Source organism: Theobroma cacao, chromosome 3 (assembly GCF_053813885.1).
Source record: "Theobroma cacao isolate CCN51 chromosome 3, ASM5381388v1, whole genome shotgun sequence".
Classification (NCBI taxonomy): Eukaryota; Viridiplantae; Streptophyta; class Magnoliopsida; order Malvales; family Malvaceae; genus Theobroma; species Theobroma cacao.
This window is the reverse complement of record NC_142641.1, coordinates 40,825,449-40,843,961: the sequence shown is the minus strand read 5'-3', so window position 1 is coordinate 40,843,961 and position 18,513 is coordinate 40,825,449. Positions and strand designations below refer to the sequence as shown.

Sequence of the window (18,513 nt, the reverse complement as noted above, 5' to 3'; positions counted from 1 at the left end):
GCCAAAAGACTTATGCTTGGTGATTACTGATTACCAGCTGTAACCACAAACACGGTACAAATTGCACTCATTGATGGGTGCTCAATATATCATGGGTCCCAAGATCCCTCATTAGGATTTAGGACCCCTTCTCTCAAATCGTGAATACGCATGCATTGTGTTATCACAGAGAACCCATGCAACAGGCTTGAATTACAAGTTTTATACGCTGATACTTTACAAGAAGATATGTTTTAGTATATGCAAACATGATGACTGAGAGGGGGAGGATACGGGGATATCTTTTTTTAGCTTTCTTAACCAGAATCTGGCTTTTAGAATAATTGAAAGGAAAGTAGGGCTGTCAAAAGGAGCTTTAAAGAGAGAGTAGCCATAGCCTTTCTGGTTGATTGGATGTAGGTGAAACGCAGCGTAGTGGTCTAGTGGCATGCCATCTTCATTTCCTCTTCCCTTTCTCTCTTCATTAGCCACCTTGCTTAGTGAAAGCAAAATGATTTTGCTTCCAACAATGAGTTTTTGAAATAAGATAAAAAGACATTAGTAGTACATAAGGATGTAGCTTTGAAGTTGTACATAAAAAGTTTCTTATATTATTGAACTGTGCACAAAGCGGTTTAAAAGAGGAGAGACATGAAGAATCTGACTTTTTGGAAACAACCGGAAATGATCCTAATGATTTTTGGGTGTCTTTATGTAGCCGCTAAGAAAACAAATTCATAAAAATTTGACCCTTCTGTATCTCAGCTGTGGATTTTTGGTAGGTCAGCCTCATTAGTCAGTCAAGTTTGTTAGATATATAAGCCAAGGGACCCTCCTACTCCTAATCAGGATCTTTAAGAGGAATATTACAGTCTGGGATTGCTGAGACGTTTGAAATTATACAAAAGAGTTGGTTCACTTTAAAATAACTTATTCAGGTTTTGAGCCCTTCAATCAAGAGAAAGCTGGATGACCCCATCACTATTGACTCTTGAGTCTCATGATTTTCATTATGTTCTCATCTTTTCCTAAATTTGCTAATTTTTCTTGGCTCTGGAGCCAAAATTTGGCCCGATCATGTCTCTCATTATAACAGGCAAAAAAAGATCTTAAACTTTTTTTATTTCTTTGATTTCTATGGAGATAAAAATGTGTTGATGATCGATGATAGTGGGCGGGCTAAACTGATTTTTTGTTTTGGTGGGGTGTCGTGGGAGAGTGGTGGCGGCACGATTTCATAAAGTGAATGTAACTTCATTAAAAAGCCAATATAATTCGATTGTCCTGTTCTTTTCATTGCTTGATCAATTTAGAGTTGTAACCCTATAAACAGCCGAACTCAGACAAGAGCAAGAGCCAAAACAGGGGAAAGCGCAGGAAAGTGGCTACCTGGATCCCTGACATTTGATCTCCTTGTGGAGAGAGCCTGTCTGTCTGTTTTGGACTGAAGGGCTGGTCATATCGGTATCAAATTTATATATTTTGATGACCATATGTTCACTCCTACATCATAGTTTGTATTACTAATCAAACTGGGGTTTCCTTTAAATCGGCATCATGAATCAGCTTAATCAGCGGTGATCAAGAGCAAGCAAGCATTCAGATTCTATTATTGGTGGGCCACCATAGCGTTTCCACCCGAGAACCAGGTGAATCAAACTCTGCTTCACTGCAACCAAAAACCATGGCAGCACCCTGTGAATTCAATTGTTTTCAAGCATCCTGGATTTTTCCGCATCCATGACAACATGGGATAATCGGAAATTGGGAATACATCCCGGATCTTTCCAGGTCCATAAGCATCCATTACAACTTGGGAACAAGGCTTTACACCAAGTTGAAAATATTTCTAGCAATAGATTTTTGTTATGATGGAAAATCCATCCTATACCAGAAAGGAAGAAAGCACAATGTTTTTTTCGGTAGTTTGAAACTCATGTGTTTGTGTTGTGATGTGAATTGGCTGTCGGTTCACATGTATATCATGTCTTAGCAGAAGACATTAGATTGGAAAATGTTATTACAAGCTATTAGCCCTTCTGGCAGCGCCAGGAAACAAGGGTGCTTGGGAGATGTATTTGCTAAATCAACAATTTTAATCAAACGTGGATGAAGTCCGTTGCCAAAGTTTAGTTTTAAACAAATATATAACCTATTTTCACTAAGAACCCCATCAACAATTTTAATATTCTTACGGTTCAAACACTTCAAGCACAGAGTTGGCCTATTTCTAAAATTTATCGGTGGTGATGTCTGAGTCACAAGACAGAATTGCTCTGAAACTCGGCATTTTCAATTGAATATTCATGCTTTCCATTCCTCCCAAGACAGAATTTAGGAAAAATAAAAAAAAAAGATATATTTATATTTTGGAAAATCAAGATTGAGATAACCTTGTCTACTGTTCTCCAGCGTCAGAAGAAAATTAAGATTACACTTTATTTATATTTTACACTACGTTTGTATGGTAATTGCAACTGGCATGTACGACGGTTGAATAAACGATTCTTCGAGGTAACAAATAAAGAATGACTCAGGCAACCCCATTGAAGAACAGCGAAAAAAAAAACTCTGAACTAAAAGATCAAAATATTATATTTTACAATATGTACATAGAAACCTGTGTTGATAACCACTAATATAATGTGTATGGATATGTGTAAAAGCATCCTCGGAATTCCGCCTCCCCTTTGTTTCTTCAGCTTTCACAAAACAAAAGGCTGAAATAGCCGGTGCCACCGTTTCTAAAGATCCAAGCAAATTTGCTACCATGCTCTCCTTAGTTTAGAATGTTGTAACTAGCCATCAGATGAATTGCCATAATGACGCTCAGCTTCGGTATGCATAGGATCAGCCTGCACTTGACGGACAAATTGACCTTTTACTCTTGGGCGCTGCTCTGCCAGTTTCTTCCTGCTCTCATATCGGACCTGTAAAGTATTCAAATGTAAAATGTTAGCCGCTTCCCAGTTGCTGAATCTATGTGAATTTGATCTGTACACGATTCTACATTTTACTTTGCAATTTGGTAGCACCAGGCAATTACTCATGCAAATGGATCTTAGAAATATTATTTCTGTATGCACAGTAGTGTAACAGTAAACACATAAGCACAAAATGATAGCAACGGATTATAATTCCATACCTTTTTCTCATAGCATCTATCCTTCCGCTTCAAGCGAAACTTGGTTAGAGCTGCTTCTCTTTGGATAAATCGGTGTGAATTTCCACCAGGACTGAGAAAACTATCATCATTCTTGCTCTCTGGGGGAGCTCGGATGACAGCAACCTGATCAACATTGCCATTACTTGCACCAGTGCTACCATATGCAATACCATTAAGTTGACTTAAGGAGCCATTACAGAAACTGCTATTTGCACTCTGATCAGTGGTGGGAGAAATATGTCCTCTATCCTCAATTGAATCCAATTTTTGATCCAGCTTGTGCAAAGGTTGGTTGGTTGACTTGTTTGTATTGGAGCCAAGTTGGTCATACAACTGTCCAGAGTTGTTAGTTTCAAAACTGGAATGACGAAATAGATTCACACGAAAGGCAGGTTCTTGTTGGTTGGCTGAGCTTGGACTTGGCACTGGAGATGAACTTGACTGGGGACAAAAGATTGGAGAAATTACAGAATTATGGCCATTGCAGAGGTTATTCAATCTTATACCCTTCACTGGTACTTGGACAGGAAATACTCTCCGTGGCGTGCATGATGCTGGTACTTCAGTTTGCATCCATTTACCAGTAGCTCCAGTAGTCAAAGGGATCATGCCTCTTTGAGAAGTTAGTGTGGGACTAGGAGTATCTGAGTTATATTCAGAAATAACATTGGACAACATCTTCTCAGAATTAGTCCCAGATTCTTTCTTTTGATCTCTGACACTTGTCAATGTTGAATGCAGGGGCTGTGATACTCTGCTAGTGTACCTGCATTAAGAATCATTGGTATGATTAACAACTAAAAATGCAATTATAAAAAGCAACACATGCAAAAGCTAAATCAGATTCAATACTTCAAAAAAATTTTAAGTTACTGTGCTGAATCCCAAGATGATAATGACAACTACCATGAAAACCAACCTTGTAAAGGCTGATGAATTAGGATGCCAGAGCGTAGGCCTTTCTTGAGTAGCATGATTCTCAAAAACATTAAGATTACATCTTCTCAAGGAAAGATCCAAGTGTGGAGAAGAATCAAACTTGCTGGTGCTATTGATTGAAGAAGAATTGCAATTTCTATTAAATGTTCCCATGAAGTCAATAGCTTCTCTTGGTGAATCGATGAAAGCATCACCAGCCTCGACGGAGATATTAGCATCCCTTCTTTGACTTTCCAGTTCAACACCCTTGTACATGGTTGTTATATAAGCATCCTGGCAGGCATCATCAACTGCTCACAAATTTGATTGAGACATTGAGAAAAGGTTAGATGCTCTCCTACCAGACAGAAAACACAATGCCAAATTCAAAATTTAGTGTCTTACCCCCAGTTTTCATCTCATGCACTAACGGTTTCTGATTGAAATTGGCATGAGCTTCATGCTTCTGTGATTCACTTGGTAGAGATTTTCCCTGTATCATCCGTGAAAATTCCTGCATATTATCCATGTGGGCACTCTCAGCTTCCATGTCTGGCTTTGTACAAGAGCTCTGCAAAAAACAGCAAACATGCAGTCTCCATATGAAACTTCATGAAGCCAACTTAAACTGAAAGAAAATTCCTTTTGACCATGAGTGACCTCATCAATATGTACATGACCTTTACGAGGCTTCAATAAGCGTTCCCAGAACCATTTTTGACTACTCCATGAGAAATCTAAACTAGCTATAGGGTTGTCAGCAAACTAAATGACAATGAAACCAATTTATGACAACTTTACGCACATTCCAAAACAAGCTTATTAATATTCTGAGATGTAAAAATTAAACATATAACTTAATTAGTGGAATAGAGCAAGGGTTTTTCTTTTTTCTTTTTTCTTTTTTGGATAAGTTGAGCAAGGCATTCCATTGTAGAGCATCTGCAAAGCATCTTTCATGATCAGTGTTATTTGTTAGTATGTCTGTAGCAGATTTAGGCTTAAAACAATTCAAAGTTTTATATGCTCCAGGGTTTCTATGCTACTCTTTGCTCCTATGGTTAATTGTGAATATGAAGATGACAAAAGGGTTTTCAATTTTCACAAAAAATTTGTAATTTCAGATAAGCTTAATCAAGCCACATACAAAAAAGTCACCACTCTGGAAACAGTAGATTGTCTTTAAAAAGCACAGTAAAGAGTAAGGCAAATCATCTATATACGAAATGCACTGATCAATCACAACAAAGCTCATATGAAGGATGAAGAGCACTGACCTGAGCATCACTCCCTTTCTCAGTTTGTTCCTTAGTTCTTTGGAAATTAGCCAAGCAACCACTCGAATGATTACTCGCAGCATTATTTTCAGAGGTAGCTTCAACCTTTTTCTGTCCAACGCTCTCATCCTGGGGGGAGATTCCACCAACTATCAACTGATTTGACCAACAGATATAAATCAGAATCAGAAAAGATGCAAATTATAACTTCAAAGAAACTGTAAGTAATAGAGGGAAATTCCATGTAAGAAGTAAGCATACTGATTGTCTTCTCCATACATGCTGCCATAAATTTCTCAGCTCATTTCTCCGTATCGGTTTAACAAGGTAGTCAGCAGCACCTCTCAACATGCATTTATATACGGTGCTAATTGAATCTTGTGAGGACATCACTGCATAATCACACCCAAAGAAAAAGAAAACTCATTTAAATTGCTTTGTCATAGACCCATAGTAGAAAACCTTAGAAACTTTGCGAATGTTCAAAATTAGTATCTTCCATATCATACTTATAACAGGGATGCTTTTGCAAATCTCATGCTCCATGATTAGTGTAAGAAGAGCAAATCCTGATATAGATGGCAAATCCACTTCTGTCAATATGAGATCTATATTATGGGGTTTTCCTTTCAGCATCTCCCATGCCTTCAAGCCATCAGGAACAGCAGCAACTGCTCAAAAAGGAAAAAGGACAATACCATTTTTCAATTCCAAATGTAACATATTATAATTATAAACAGCTTCTTACTTGAAGCAAGGATCAACATGCAATTTTTCAGGCCTGGGAAAAGTAAAAGAAACAGCTTGAACTACCATCTCTAACCAGAAACCATGTAATATTGCCAAAATGTTAAAAAGAAGAGCATCTTGCATACTGAAGTAGGTATCCTCAACTCAATTCCATTTTTTGCAGAAATGGATTTACTAGCTAAAGTAAACATGTTTTAGGTTGCCATAATGCTCTAATGACACTTGCTGAGTAGATAAAGTAAGCACCCTAGAGTAATTTTCTGTTTTTGCATCCTTTTATCCTTTGGCCTTCACCTATAAATTATTGTGTTGTTCCCTTTTTCCTTATTTTTTTAATTATATTTACTCAATTTGTAAAAACATGAAACAGATTTAAGCAGGTGGATCCTACTCCAAAGGAAATTTTACTAAAAATTAACCAAAGCTATAAGATTTTTTTTCATTGACCGAAAAAGGCATGTTAATTCATTTAAGCTATTTGAGCCAGGAAGTCCCAGTGCTGAGAAAACTTTCAATGAAGAGGAGAGAAGGTAAGTTGAATTACGCGATACAGTTTAAAGCAAGCTGAAGCAACTGAAAACATAAAAAAGAATTCTTCTCTGCGAGCAAAAACAAGCTTTTTTGGTCATGGAAATTGAAAACCAGCAGTACTAACGGATCAAATTCAGATTACTGCTGAAGGATAGGCCTGTTGTTCATACTAAAAACTTGAGCAAGAAGGCCATAAAACAGAGATGATTTCCAAAAGGGAGCAAATAAGTACCCATCAGAGCTGAAGTAATTGAAAACATAAAAATGCATTTTTCCCCCTGATTATAATTCAAATAAAACCCTGTCCTTACTTTGAAAAGAGAAACCAGTAGTTTTTCAGGAATAAAATGATAAAAGCATTACGACCACCAGTCAGGGAGACAGAGACGAAAAAGAAAAGGAAGAAAGTATACAAACCTCTATAACTGCATTTCCTGAGAAGTGCAGCTATAATCTGCCTGGTAGAATCATCAGCTTCAACCAACAAAACCCTCAAGGCCATCCTGGGCAAAAACCTTTCCCATTTCACCACCTCCCCGGAGGCAGAACTCCCTGGCTTCTTCTTCCTCTTATTCCCTTGGAACTCTCCATTTTCCGTCTCAGATTCACTGTCAGATTTCACCTTCTCCACTTCCTCGCTACTCACCACAACCTCACCCATATTTTTTTTTCCTTTACCACTAAAATCCAGTACCACCCGAATATTACTTTTTTTGAACTATGAACTTAGAAATGAAAGCAAAGGAAAATAGAAGATGTAAGTCGAACATCTATCTCACTACATTTATCTACCTATAAAAAAATATCTTAAGCAAATCTGGCCTTCATCGGACGGCAGAAAAACAAATTGAGTTGCCAATCGACTCTCATCTAACGGTGACAAATACTCAACCTACGGCCAAGGAAAAATATCTACGATCCTGTTTTGTATGGCCTACGGAAGCCACGTCAGCTATCTGGAAGGAAGGGCCTGAGGGATCTAAAAGCTCAGAGTCATTGGATTTTGGGGCTGTCCTTTAATGTTTGCCGAAACAAAAAAATAAAAAATTTAAGGGTCAAACATGGCCTTCGGCCTTCTTTAGATGGGGATATTTTTGTGTGGGCCCAGTAGCTAATAATCTATTAGCTGCACTCGAAAGATATTTTCGTGAGTGCTTTGAGGAGACAGTGGATTTCCTGGACAGGAACCCGACACGTGGGGGCATTCCAAGGGAACGCTTCGTTTTGTGGTTTTGAAGTTGTCAAGAACGCCATCCTTTTCCTCTCTCTCTTCATTTTCTCTCTACGCTCCGAGTTGTGGCAAGGTGGACACTACTCGCTTTCCTATTGAACGGGAGTGTGCCGAGAGTGGCAAGTGGCTTGCCTTTTTCCAAACTCTACCTCCCGGCCGGTTCGCTTGATTGTTCGTGCTGGCTCTATAGGTCAGTTTTGAAATTACGGGGAGGCCCTACTGGACTGGCTACGTGGCCGTTTTAGAATGCTTTGGGAATCAAATGCTACAGCTGAGCGTGTGATAAGCATCATGTGATACTTGGACGACGATATTTTCAAGGAATAAAAATCACATATATTCACATTCCCTCTTCTTCCTTGATGTCAAATATTTTCGAAGATATTTTCTTGTTAATATTCTAGAGGGTGGAGTAATTTCGGGAAAGAAAGTGAAGACTTCACCGTTGAATGTGATGCATATTCCATTCCATTCCAATTCCATTGGCGCCTATATTTATATATATGAGTTTTTATGATAAGATTATTAATCCTTGGTTTAAATTTTTTTTGATTATAAATATAAATAAATTTATATTCAAGTATTTGATTTATTAATTGATTTATTATATTTCTGCTTAAAAAATAAGATTCAAATCCCTTTTTTTTAATTTCTAAAAAATATAAATTAATTTTTAAATTTTTTTAATATATCTAAAGAAATTTTTATCTTATAATTTGCTTTTAATAAACTTTTTTATGATTAAAAATATATCATTTTAACTCATGATTTTGATCATTACATCATGATCAACTGACATCTCCACACTCTGCACTCCGCTCGTGGATGAGATGTTGATGAAATTTTACTTACATAATGAAATTAGTTGCATCAAATGTATGTCATGAGATAAATTATAAAATAAATGGTTATTTACATACAATAAAAAAATTAGCTTTTTAAAATATTTTGAGTTAATTCAGAGATTTATTTAATATTTTAATATTATTTATAATTACTTAATTATATTTATCGCATAACAGACTTCTCAACACAATTTTATTTTTGTTTTCATTTTTTATGCGAGAGGCATTAAATTGTAAACATATAAATCTATGCACATTCTGCAATTGGAAGTGAATAAAAATTGGGTAAGGAAAAGTTGCTAAAATTTTTTAGTCTTGGGTTCAACTTCTATTATACGTGGGGTTTGATATAACTTTGTTTTTTGTTTACAATTATTGGCTGTTAATTCAATAATTTTAGATGAAATATTATCTTTTCCACTAACAATCTTCTTCATTTCACCAACCGGAGCTGATGGGGCAGCGAGCGAACATGGCGATGCTTATAATCACTTTGCGTATTAATCTGAGCAATCTACTTATCCAATCAACCTTTGTTACGCAAATGGCTTTTTTCTATCAAGCCTTCATTAAATATTTAATAGGAGTAAAGTTAGAGTAAATTGATATTTGTGGTGATGCAATAAGCAATGATCAAATTCCATTGGGTGGTCCCCGCCAACAATGAAGATGATGGTTGACGAATGGGTTACGATTAGTGCTTCATGGAAATCCTCAATCAATGGGTGATTTAAGGTTGTCCACAAACGATGGTTGACAAATAAAAAACATGATTGATTGATTGATTGTTTAAGAAACAGCGATGAACAGTATAAAGTGATTGGTATCGATTAGCAATTGGTGAACCATGACAAAGGATGGTTGCTGATGATCGATGAGGAATTTATCACCTGTTTTCTTTTTTTTTTTTTTAATTTATAATTTGTGGCAGTGGAGTGGCCTGTTCGAACTCACTTCCAAGGGAGAAGAACTTCACTTTCAACTCCACCCACCTCCATTAATTAAACCCCCATATTCATTTGATTTTTTTTTCTAGGTTTTTAACGTATTCATCCTCTAGAAGCAAGCAAACAAGTAGTTTTGATTTTATTTAACAGTACTAAACGATTCACTTGCATCAAAACATTTTACATAACATAACTTTGGTGGGAATCATATCTAAAATAATATCTTCACATTTATATGTCACGAGCACAACAGTTATTACTATATTATAGAAAACAGTTACAAGGAAATGTAAGAATTCTATAGGAAATTATACCATTGGCCATTTTAACTTAAAATTTTTTATAAAAAATAATAATTTTAAAATTATATTAAAATTATTTGATAAATTTACTTTTATAAGTTTTTTTTATAAATAAATTGTTTAATAATACAATTTATATAAAATTTAATTTTAATTAAAATTATTATAAAAATCATTTTAATAAATAACTTTTTATTACTTACTAATTCTTTTATTTATAATGGATAAAAGTTAATTTTATTTTTTATTTATTTAAAATAAATTGTTGGAAATATAAAAAGTATTTTTATATAACATAAAGTTTATAAATGAGGATATTTGTTGAGTGGGAGTAATGTTGAAATTATTTTTAATAGATGAAGACATTTAAAAAAAAAATTTCTGAAAAAATTGATGTGTTTTTAAAAAATATAAGAGAAAAAACTTTTTTTGAAGTTTTTTTTTTAAATTTGGTTTTTCAAAAAAGTTTATCTTTTTATAAAAATTGTTCAAAATTATGTTTGATTTGATTTTTAATTTCAGAGATAAATAAATTGCAAAAAAAATCTGAATCGAATAGACACTTAATCCTTCAAAGGAAGGAAGAAATCATAGTCCTGTATACTAGATCGGAGTTGCCAAACAAAAGGAAAAGAGATAACCCTCCAATCCATTCTCCTACCAAGGCAAGGCCTGAGGGAGGGACCATGAGACAAAATGCCACGTCTTATTAAATAAAATGGGTCCCAATTACATTATTTATGCCACGTATATCTTGATTTTATGCCCATAGGCAAAAAGATTCATCGCCCTGTGGGGAACCAACCACATCCGTCCACCTCTGCCATTTCACGTGTCCTTATCCACAATTTTTTTTAAAAAAAAATTTTTCTCCCCTGCCTGAACTGAAACTCTTCCTGTATTTTCTTCCATTTTCCATCCATCCGGTCACTGTTCTCCTTTAACCAAATGGCTACTGCTCTGTTAGCTTCATCGCAAACAAGTTTCCACCACCCAATATCAGTCTCTATCTCGTCATCTTCATGTCACTCTTCATGTCATTCTTCTTCAGCTTCATCAGTCTCTCTGTTCACTCCCACAAAGCCTCGAATCCCTTTATTACCTTCTTACAAATCCAGCTTCCTAAACCCAATCGGTAACAGTTTCAAGGACATTGAGACAGAACCAAGAAAAAGCAGGGTCTGTTCATTAACGGTTCGGATGTCATGGGATGGTCCTCTGTCTTCTGTCAAATTAATCATCCAAGGCAAAAATCTTGAGGTAATTCTTTTTCTTATCTTATCATGTCACTTACTCTATTTAAAAAAGTTATCAAGATTGATGCTTTCTAACTCAAATAGTGGGATTTCTTTTACTATATCAAGTTGTGACCCTTTGTTATTTAATGGGTGATGCATCGTTTCCTACTGGAAGCCAATGACTTTTTACTTTAAGCATGTAAATTGTAGAAACCAACTACATCAGAATGTTTTAACCAAAAAAAAGAAAAAAACTACATCATGATGGGGCACTCAGTTTGGCCAATATTTTCTTTTGCTTATTATACCATCTGCTATTGACATAAATGATTTTTATAATGGCCACACCAAAGTTGTCCAGTAATATTTGAGCAAATAGAGGGGAAAGGTTAGAGATGATTTTTTGTTGTGTTGGATTTCAAACTGCAAAAAAACGTATTCTGATCTACCTTTTACTCTCTAGTATTCTTTATACTCTGACAACGATTAAAGTGAACTGAACCATTCTTTGCATTACATCCATTCTTTTTCTTGTTTGCGTATAAACTCTTTTTTATGGGATATAGTTAACAGATACGGTTAAGCAGCATGTTGAGGAGAAGGTTGGTAAGGCAGTTCAGAAGCATAGTCATCTTGTGAGGGAAGTTGATGTCAGGTTGTCTGTTCGAGGTGGAGAATTTGGGAAAGGCCCAAGGATTCGACGCTGTGAGGTGCTAACTAAATTGAAGATATTTATTGCTTGAAAGCAAGTTGCGATTAGACATTTGTCTGATGGGTTTTTGTTTGAAGGTTACTTTGTTTACAAAGAAGCATGGAGTGGTTCGTGCAGAGGAAGATGCTGAGACAGTATATGGGAGTATAGATTTGGTGTCCTCCATTCTACAAAGAAAGTTAAGGAAGATTAAGGAGAAAGAATCAGACCATGGCCGACACATGAAGGGCTTCAATAGATTGAAAGTTAGAGAGCCAGTGGCAGTATTAGTGGAGGATGAGGTAGAGGCAGTTCCTGAGCAGGAGGATGATGTAGAGGCAGTTCCTGAGCAGGAGGATGATGGCTTGATAGATGAGGTTTATTCAACTTTTAATCTATTAAATTGTTACTGGAATTAGTTTTGTTGCAGATATATTTCATGTTTTCACTAACATGCTGGGCTGCATGACATCATATTAAAGGGCTTTTTAAATTATTCGTCTTTCTAGTTCATGGAAACTGTGATTGATGGATTTTGTTTCCTGAGTGGACATTCAATCTCAATTGCCATCTTGGACAGAGGAAAGAGAAAATAATGGCAATGAGTATGCAGCATTATTGCCTATTTTGATCTCTTAGGTAGCACGTTTCTAAAATGTGTTTTAGTAACATAATAGGATGATCTTGTTATTAGAAATTGTGAAGGATTTTTGTTTGTGTTTTCCTGCTTTTATTTGCATCTAGAAAGATGATCAATCACATAGATCCTGTTCTCAACAGTGCTTTCTCAAGTGATGTTGGAACTTGCTTTCTTTCTTTTTTTTTTTTTCCCTCTTTTCCCTACTGACGCAACTGCATCATGAATGTTTCAGATTGTTCGTACAAAATATTTTGATATGCCACCTCTGACTGTCTCTGAAGCAATTGAGCAGCTGGAAAATGTTGATCATGATTTCTACGGTTTCCGTAATGAGGAAACTGGTATGAATTTTTGAGCGCCCTTATTCATTTCCTCAGCGTTATTTTTATGTGCTAATAATAATAATATGTTCTGTGCTTGGCACAGGTGAGATTAATATTTTATACAAAAGGAAAGCTGGAGGGTATGGACTCATTATACCAAAAGGAAATGGTAAAGCTGAGAAATTAGAGCCAGTGGTGGTAGATTCTGCCAAACAACACTCCTTTGTAGAATAGGTTGGTCTAAAGAAAGGAAGGTCATTTTGTAAGACAGAAATATGGCAAGCTTTTCAGTTCGTCTGTAGATTTTTCATGGCAACACTATAGATGAAGGTCAAGGCATGTCAAGACACACTACCGGGGCTGAGATTAAGTGAAGATGATCTTTTAGGGTATATGAAGATTATCATGTGGGTGATTACATTTTGAAAGATTAGGACACCTTTTGGTGCCTGATGTACAGGGATGAGAAAAGACATGTATAATCACCATGCAATCTATATACATGTTTATTTTGCTCAATTTTCTTTCTCCCTTTGCTAAAGTGGATTTTAACATACTTTTACCGCCTGCACTTTTGCTTCTTTGGCAAGGCCAGTAGAATGTCATTCTTTATATACAGCTCACTTTATTATGCTTAAGGATGATGCTTTATTTGACTTTTGCAGGTTGTCAAGGTGCTTTTGGTTTTGTTATTTCTAACCTTTGCAAGTAGGCTATGAACTGATGAAGCATAAAGTAAACTAGTTTGCAATTTCAAGCTTATGCTTCTTTTTTTTATTTCAAGCTTCTGGTTGATTACAGGGATTTGCTTCACATCTGTTTTTGTTCCTTGATTTAGATTCTAGGAAATACCACCTACTATTTCTTTTATTTATGTTCATTTTGGTAATTTGCTGTAAGCCACTGGATAAGCTTTCCTTGCGCAGAGGGCTAACTTGTTTTCATCAGAAAAAACTTTCTCCAACCTCGGTTCTCACAGATATTGGACTTCTTACTACATGCCCCCCATCTGTCCAAGTCAGGCTTCCGTGGTAGTAACCTGCATTCACGTTGTGGGCAGATGAAATCATCACGGTGAAGGTGATGGTCTTCGTCTTAGAGCTAAAGATCAATATTTCGGGTCTTACTGCTATATTTATGCCAGATGCGAACTCAACATTGGCCTTGTATTTGGAGTTGACAGGTCCAACATTCGTGACTGTTCTGGTAAGAATTGTTGGCTTTCTGAGGCTTGGGATAGTTATGGAAGGGAGGTTTACGTCCAGAACAGAGGGCTGTTTGGAGGGGCAAACTATTGGATGTTGTGTGAGCTGGAAGATGGCAGAGTCATTGTAGCCCATGGCGCAAAGATATTGACCATAATCCTCTGTATTCATGTCATAAACAAGGCCAGGATCTGCTGCGCCATTTGGGTTCACAATTCCACCTCCAAAATCAAATGGATCTGCAAGCTTCGATGGTTCTCCCTCAGCAAATATTGGTCCTCCAGATTGATCGGCACTCAGTGCTGCGGTTGAAAGACCAAAACAGTTCAAGAAGGTAAAAATGTGGAAGGTGTCAGCACATAATGGAATTTGGAAGGTAACTTAACGGATATACCAGTGGTGACAATTGCCGATTTAATAGCTGCAGGGGACCAATCCGGGTATAATGATTTCAGCAGTGCAACAATTCCTGACACATGGGGAGTTGCCATGGAAGTTCCTGAGCGAAAAGCGAATGCTCCATTTGTTGGTCGATCAGGAGGACTTGCTGCTAATATTTTAACGCCTGGGGCCGCTATATCTGGCTGTGCCACACAGGGATCATAGCAAGCTCTGTTGAGTTTTTAGCAGATATATATCAGAGAGAATCATCGGATAGAAGGGCGACAAACCTTAAGTATCGCAGGTGCATTGGAACTGGGCCCTCGAGATGAGAAGTATGCCACACTGGTTGACAAGGGCTTGCCAACATGAGTTCTTGACGGGCTCAGCCTTACTTGGGGGTTGCTGCAAGGTTGACGGCAATCATCTTAATAGTTCATGATAGCAAAGATGATGATGAATAAAATGAAAAATTATTACTAGTAATGGCAAGGATGACGATTGTACCTCGTGGATCGGATGTAATAGAGTATCTGCGTTCCAGTTTCGTAGGTTACTTGAACACATGGGAAGCGAGTAGCATATGAATAAAGGTAGTCACTTGGAGTCCTAGCTACAATCACTCCCAAACCACCAGCCTCTTTGACAGACCATATACCGTCGTCTAACAAACTCATATTGTATTCTGAAACAAAGCAAAGCACCACTTTTCCGGCCATCCAATCATCATTTGAGGAGAGAGATTCACAATTACTGTGTAAACAATCAGTTTTGCTTTAGGTAACAGAAAATAAAGTTATCTGAGAAGAAGAAGCTGCTGCACAAAGTGTTTTCTTTTGCTCAGTACTTCACGAAGGTTTTGTTGAAAGGATGACTCTATGACACAGTCTAATCCAAGGATTACAAGAGTTTAAATGGAAAAACTGTGATTATTGTAATTTGTAGATTATATTTACCGAGGAACCATAAGATCTGAGACTTCTGGGTACACCAGTGTAGCAAACACTGTATCCTCTCCTGTGAACATGGCTTGACCCTGCAATCAATACGTAGCTGTCAGTTGAAATCCAATCAATTAGTGATGCGCTCACACCCTGTGTCCTATTTTCCTCATCTGTTTTATTGCTTATGACCAACTTTGGAATAAAATTACCATTATGGTTTGGTTGTTCCCAAGCATAATCGGTGTGGGGAAGGACCGGTCTACAGTGCTTGCTGCAACTGTCAAAATCCAGGGCGCTGTGTTCTGTACGGTTTCCGCTCTTGGGCCTGCATTCCCTGCTGCACAAACAACAGTAATCCCTTTGGCCACAGCGTGAAATGAACCAATTGGAATCGAGCCACGCTGGTCGACATCAGAATACAAGGGAATGTCAGCGACAAGAGACACTGATAGCACATCCACACCATCATGTATTGCTTCATCAAAGCCTTTCAGAACATCCGCGTCGGAACATACTCCTCCATACAATTGCCAACACACTTTGTACATAGCTAGACGAGCCCCCGGTGCACCACCTCTAACTGTCCCAAAACCTAGCCCATAATAGCTAACATTGGCCACAAAGGAGCCACCTGCAATTGAAGATGTGTGTGTTCCATGTCCGCTTGGATCTCTTGGGGACAGGTAATCGTTGTTTGCACTAGTGTTGTATGGCTGTCCATATTCGGCTTGGAGTCCACGGATGAAATAACGAGCCCCTATCAATTTTCTGTTGCAGGCTTTTGCACCATCGAAGAGCTCTCCTGATTCACAAACTCCCTTCCAGCGAGAGGGGATTGGCCCCAGACCTTCATCACTGAAAACTTCTGATTCTGGCCATATCCCTGCTCATTACTTACATGGAGGTTAATTAGTAACACTGTCAGACGCAAACACAGATTGGTAGAGATAAGAACCAGACCTGTATCAAGGAGACCGATTATAACACCATTTCCCATTTTACTTTTATTCAGAAGGTTTGATGGAGAATTCGTAGAGAGTCCAAGGTAATCCCAGCTTCTGGTTGTTTGCAGCTTATAAAATCCATTGCGTGTGACATGAACCACGCCAGGTAGTTCTACAGCCAAAAGACAGATCTAGGAACATAAGCTTCCTAATTCATATATACGGGAATTTTGTGGATGTGATCTGCCTTTCAAGTCTTCTCTACAAATCCACTGTCTTGCATAGTGAAATCAGAAGTCCATGTAAAAGTAGAAAAGATGTTCTTCGTGAAAATCTTTTTGTTCGCAAAGTGACATAGGTATGTTTGGACCAAGTTAATCCGTTGAAGTCGAAATTAGGATAAAAATTATGCAAAGGCCCAAATAGGCAAATACAAAAACCCACGCCAAATAGTTAGGATGTTGCATGCATGCACCGCCTCTATTGCAAGCTTTCAGAATAATTCATGTTTGAACAATCTCATAGGCATAGGACATTTTTTACCAAACACAAAGTAATAAATATCTATGACATTTATAAATAATGAAACAGTCCATCAGATAAATAATAGGATGGCATCTCAGATACATAGAGCTTCTTTTGATATACATATACATGTAGAAAAAAAAATAAAAGTTGCAGTAGACATACTTGAGAGCTTTTGTGCTTGAGCCTCTGTCATCTTGGCCGCAAAGCCAGAGAAGCCATGTTTGTAACTATATACCATGGACTCTTTGGATGTTTCTTCGCTGCAATAATGAGAAAATCTTTGATTGTATATTCAAAAAGAGAAACGTTTAGAGAAGCACAAAAAGTTGATAAGTTATTTTTTTTTTTCTCATGTCGGCGCACGCACCTCACAAGAACTGTTGAAAGCATTTCGTGATGGGTTCTTGTAAGACGCTCTACATCAGGATGCTGCCTTTTCCCCATGTAAACGATGTAAACCTGTCCAGTTTTATCTAAATTTTACTTTCTTGGATAAGCATATAGAGAAATGAAAAACGAAAAAAACAAAGACAGAAAGAAACAAGGAAAGGGATGACAGAGATGGTATTTGTCAATTTGTCATGCCAGGGGCGCTGGGATTTACTAACATTACTGTTGGAATCTGCAAGAGCTGGCAACATATAATGCACGTTCAGAATCAGCAGTAGGGGAACTAAAACAAACGACATAATTATGGTGTTCTTTACATGCAAAAGCAAGCTCATTGTTTGGTGATTTAAACAATGAGAGAGTAATTAATAAGAAGAAGAGGGGGAGAGAGATGGGTTCTCGTCCTCGGAACCAGCCCTCCTTAAATGGAGAACAATGGCCGACTATTCCTCGACAGACATTGCTTTAACAAAAGCTACTTTCTATTTTTTAAAAAGATTAAAAGGACATTACAGAATTATGACATTCAACTTAAAATTAATTGATTAATAAATTCATAATTTAACAGACTGAAACTATTAATATAAGAATCATAGATGTTCAAAGAAAAAAATAAATGAATGAGAACAATGTTTACGATAATATCATATTGAATTTTAAACGAATATCTAATTTAAAACCAATTAACTATAAATAAAAAGACTCTTATATTATATTTATATGTGAAGATACCTCTAATTTAATAAATATCGAACTATATATCATTATTTTAATACCCCTCCTCACTTCAACGATAAAAACAAATAAACAGTTGCGCTTATTCCATAGGCGACACTTAGTTCCACAAAGTGTTGATTTACTATGTATGGTTGATCAGTAGTGTAGTGGTAGGGAAATAATTACATTACCCCAAAGTAATGGAGGATTATCTATATTAAACAAAATATTCCTTGGTACCAGATTAGGACAAAAATGGACGGATTCAGGCATGACTGTATAAGTAAATGCTACCACTACTGGCAACAAATTACTGTCTTGTTTTCTATTAGCAGCGTGTGGCGTGTGCTCAGTGCACCATACATTCTGTTGTTTTCAGCTAGGAACAAGTCCCTATATTGAGGATAAAAGTATCCACTTTCTCTCCCATTCCTGGCCCTAGTCATTACTCATTCCATATATTATATAAGAAGTAAATAAGTTGGTCGTCTTGAATTTGTCTTTGCTGCTATCATTGGCTGCTGCAATTATTGATGCCCATATTGTCATTTACTCAGAGTGTTTGA

At 36.9% G+C, this 18,513-nt stretch overlaps 3 protein-coding genes across 4 annotated transcripts; 1 reads left to right on the top strand and 2 right to left on the bottom strand.

The window, feature by feature from the left end:
• Positions 1-2,525: 2,525 nt before the first annotated feature.
• PRR5 (two-component response regulator-like protein) lies at positions 2,526-7,401 on the bottom strand. Of its 2 annotated transcripts, none has more exons than XM_007039143.3 (8): positions 7,039-7,401; positions 5,850-6,011; positions 5,620-5,732; positions 5,341-5,496; positions 4,469-4,634; positions 4,065-4,374; positions 3,125-3,911; positions 2,526-2,909 (listed from the first exon to the last, which is right to left on the bottom strand). In XM_007039143.3, the coding sequence occupies exons 1-8, from the start codon at positions 7,280-7,282 to the stop codon at positions 2,778-2,780; spliced, it is 2,070 nt and encodes a 689-aa protein (XP_007039205.3). In that variant the 5' UTR covers positions 7,283-7,401; the 3' UTR covers positions 2,526-2,777. The 2 variants fall into 2 exon arrangements, with proteins under 2 accessions (XP_007039205.3, XP_007039206.3); XM_007039144.3 differs by having other exon boundaries at positions 5,602-5,732; positions 7,039-7,400.
• A 3,362-nt stretch (positions 7,402-10,763) lies between these two features.
• LOC18605861 (30S ribosomal protein) lies at positions 10,764-13,357 on the top strand. Its single transcript, XM_007039142.3, has 5 exons — positions 10,764-11,206; positions 11,751-11,894; positions 11,974-12,252; positions 12,748-12,856; positions 12,942-13,357. Exons 1-5 carry the CDS (start codon positions 10,895-10,897, stop codon positions 13,070-13,072), a joined length of 975 nt encoding a protein of 324 aa, XP_007039204.3. The 5' UTR covers positions 10,764-10,894; the 3' UTR covers positions 13,073-13,357.
• A 232-nt stretch (positions 13,358-13,589) lies between these two features.
• Positions 13,590-17,293, bottom strand: LOC18605860 (subtilisin-like protease SBT3.5). Its single transcript, XM_007039141.3, has 9 exons — positions 17,208-17,293; positions 17,003-17,100; positions 16,329-16,484; positions 15,578-16,251; positions 15,381-15,460; positions 14,932-15,177; positions 14,715-14,829; positions 14,438-14,627; positions 13,590-14,345 (listed from the first exon to the last, which is right to left on the bottom strand). The coding sequence occupies exons 1-9, from the start codon at positions 17,282-17,284 to the stop codon at positions 13,783-13,785; spliced, it is 2,199 nt and encodes a 732-aa protein (XP_007039203.3). The 5' UTR covers positions 17,285-17,293; the 3' UTR covers positions 13,590-13,782.
• Between the last annotated feature and the right edge of the window lie 1,220 nt (positions 17,294-18,513).

Excerpts from the sequence above, each read along its gene's own strand:
- LOC18605861 (XM_007039142.3), top strand. The coding sequence starts at position 10,895 with ATGGCTACTGCTCTGTTAGCTTCATCGCAAACAAGTTTCCACCACCCA. Across the intron at positions 11,207-11,750 it reads TCCAAGGCAAAAATCTTGAG|TTAACAGATACGGTTAAGCA; the intron begins GTAATTCTTTTT and ends TATGGGATATAG. Across the intron at positions 11,895-11,973 it reads CAAGGATTCGACGCTGTGAG|GTTACTTTGTTTACAAAGAA; the intron begins GTGCTAACTAAA and ends TTTTGTTTGAAG.
- LOC18605860 (XM_007039141.3), bottom strand. The coding sequence starts at position 17,284 with ATGGGGAAAAGGCAGCATCCTGATGTAGAGCGTCTTACAAGAACCCAT. Across the intron at positions 15,461-15,577 it reads GGAACAACCAAACCATAATG|GGTCAAGCCATGTTCACAGG; the intron begins GTAATTTTATTC and ends TATTGATTGCAG. Across the intron at positions 14,830-14,931 it reads TATTACATCCGATCCACGAG|CAACCCCCAAGTAAGGCTGA; the intron begins GTACAATCGTCA and ends TCAACCTTGCAG.
- PRR5 (XM_007039144.3), bottom strand. The coding sequence starts at position 7,282 with ATGGGTGAGGTTGTGGTGAGTAGCGAGGAAGTGGAGAAGGTGAAATCT. Across the intron at positions 5,733-5,849 it reads CAAAAGCATCCCTGTTATAA|TGATGTCCTCACAAGATTCA; the intron begins GTATGATATGGA and ends GTGATTATGCAG. Across the intron at positions 3,912-4,064 it reads AATTCATCAGCCTTTACAAG|GTACACTAGCAGAGTATCAC; the intron begins GTTGGTTTTCAT and ends TTCTTAATGCAG.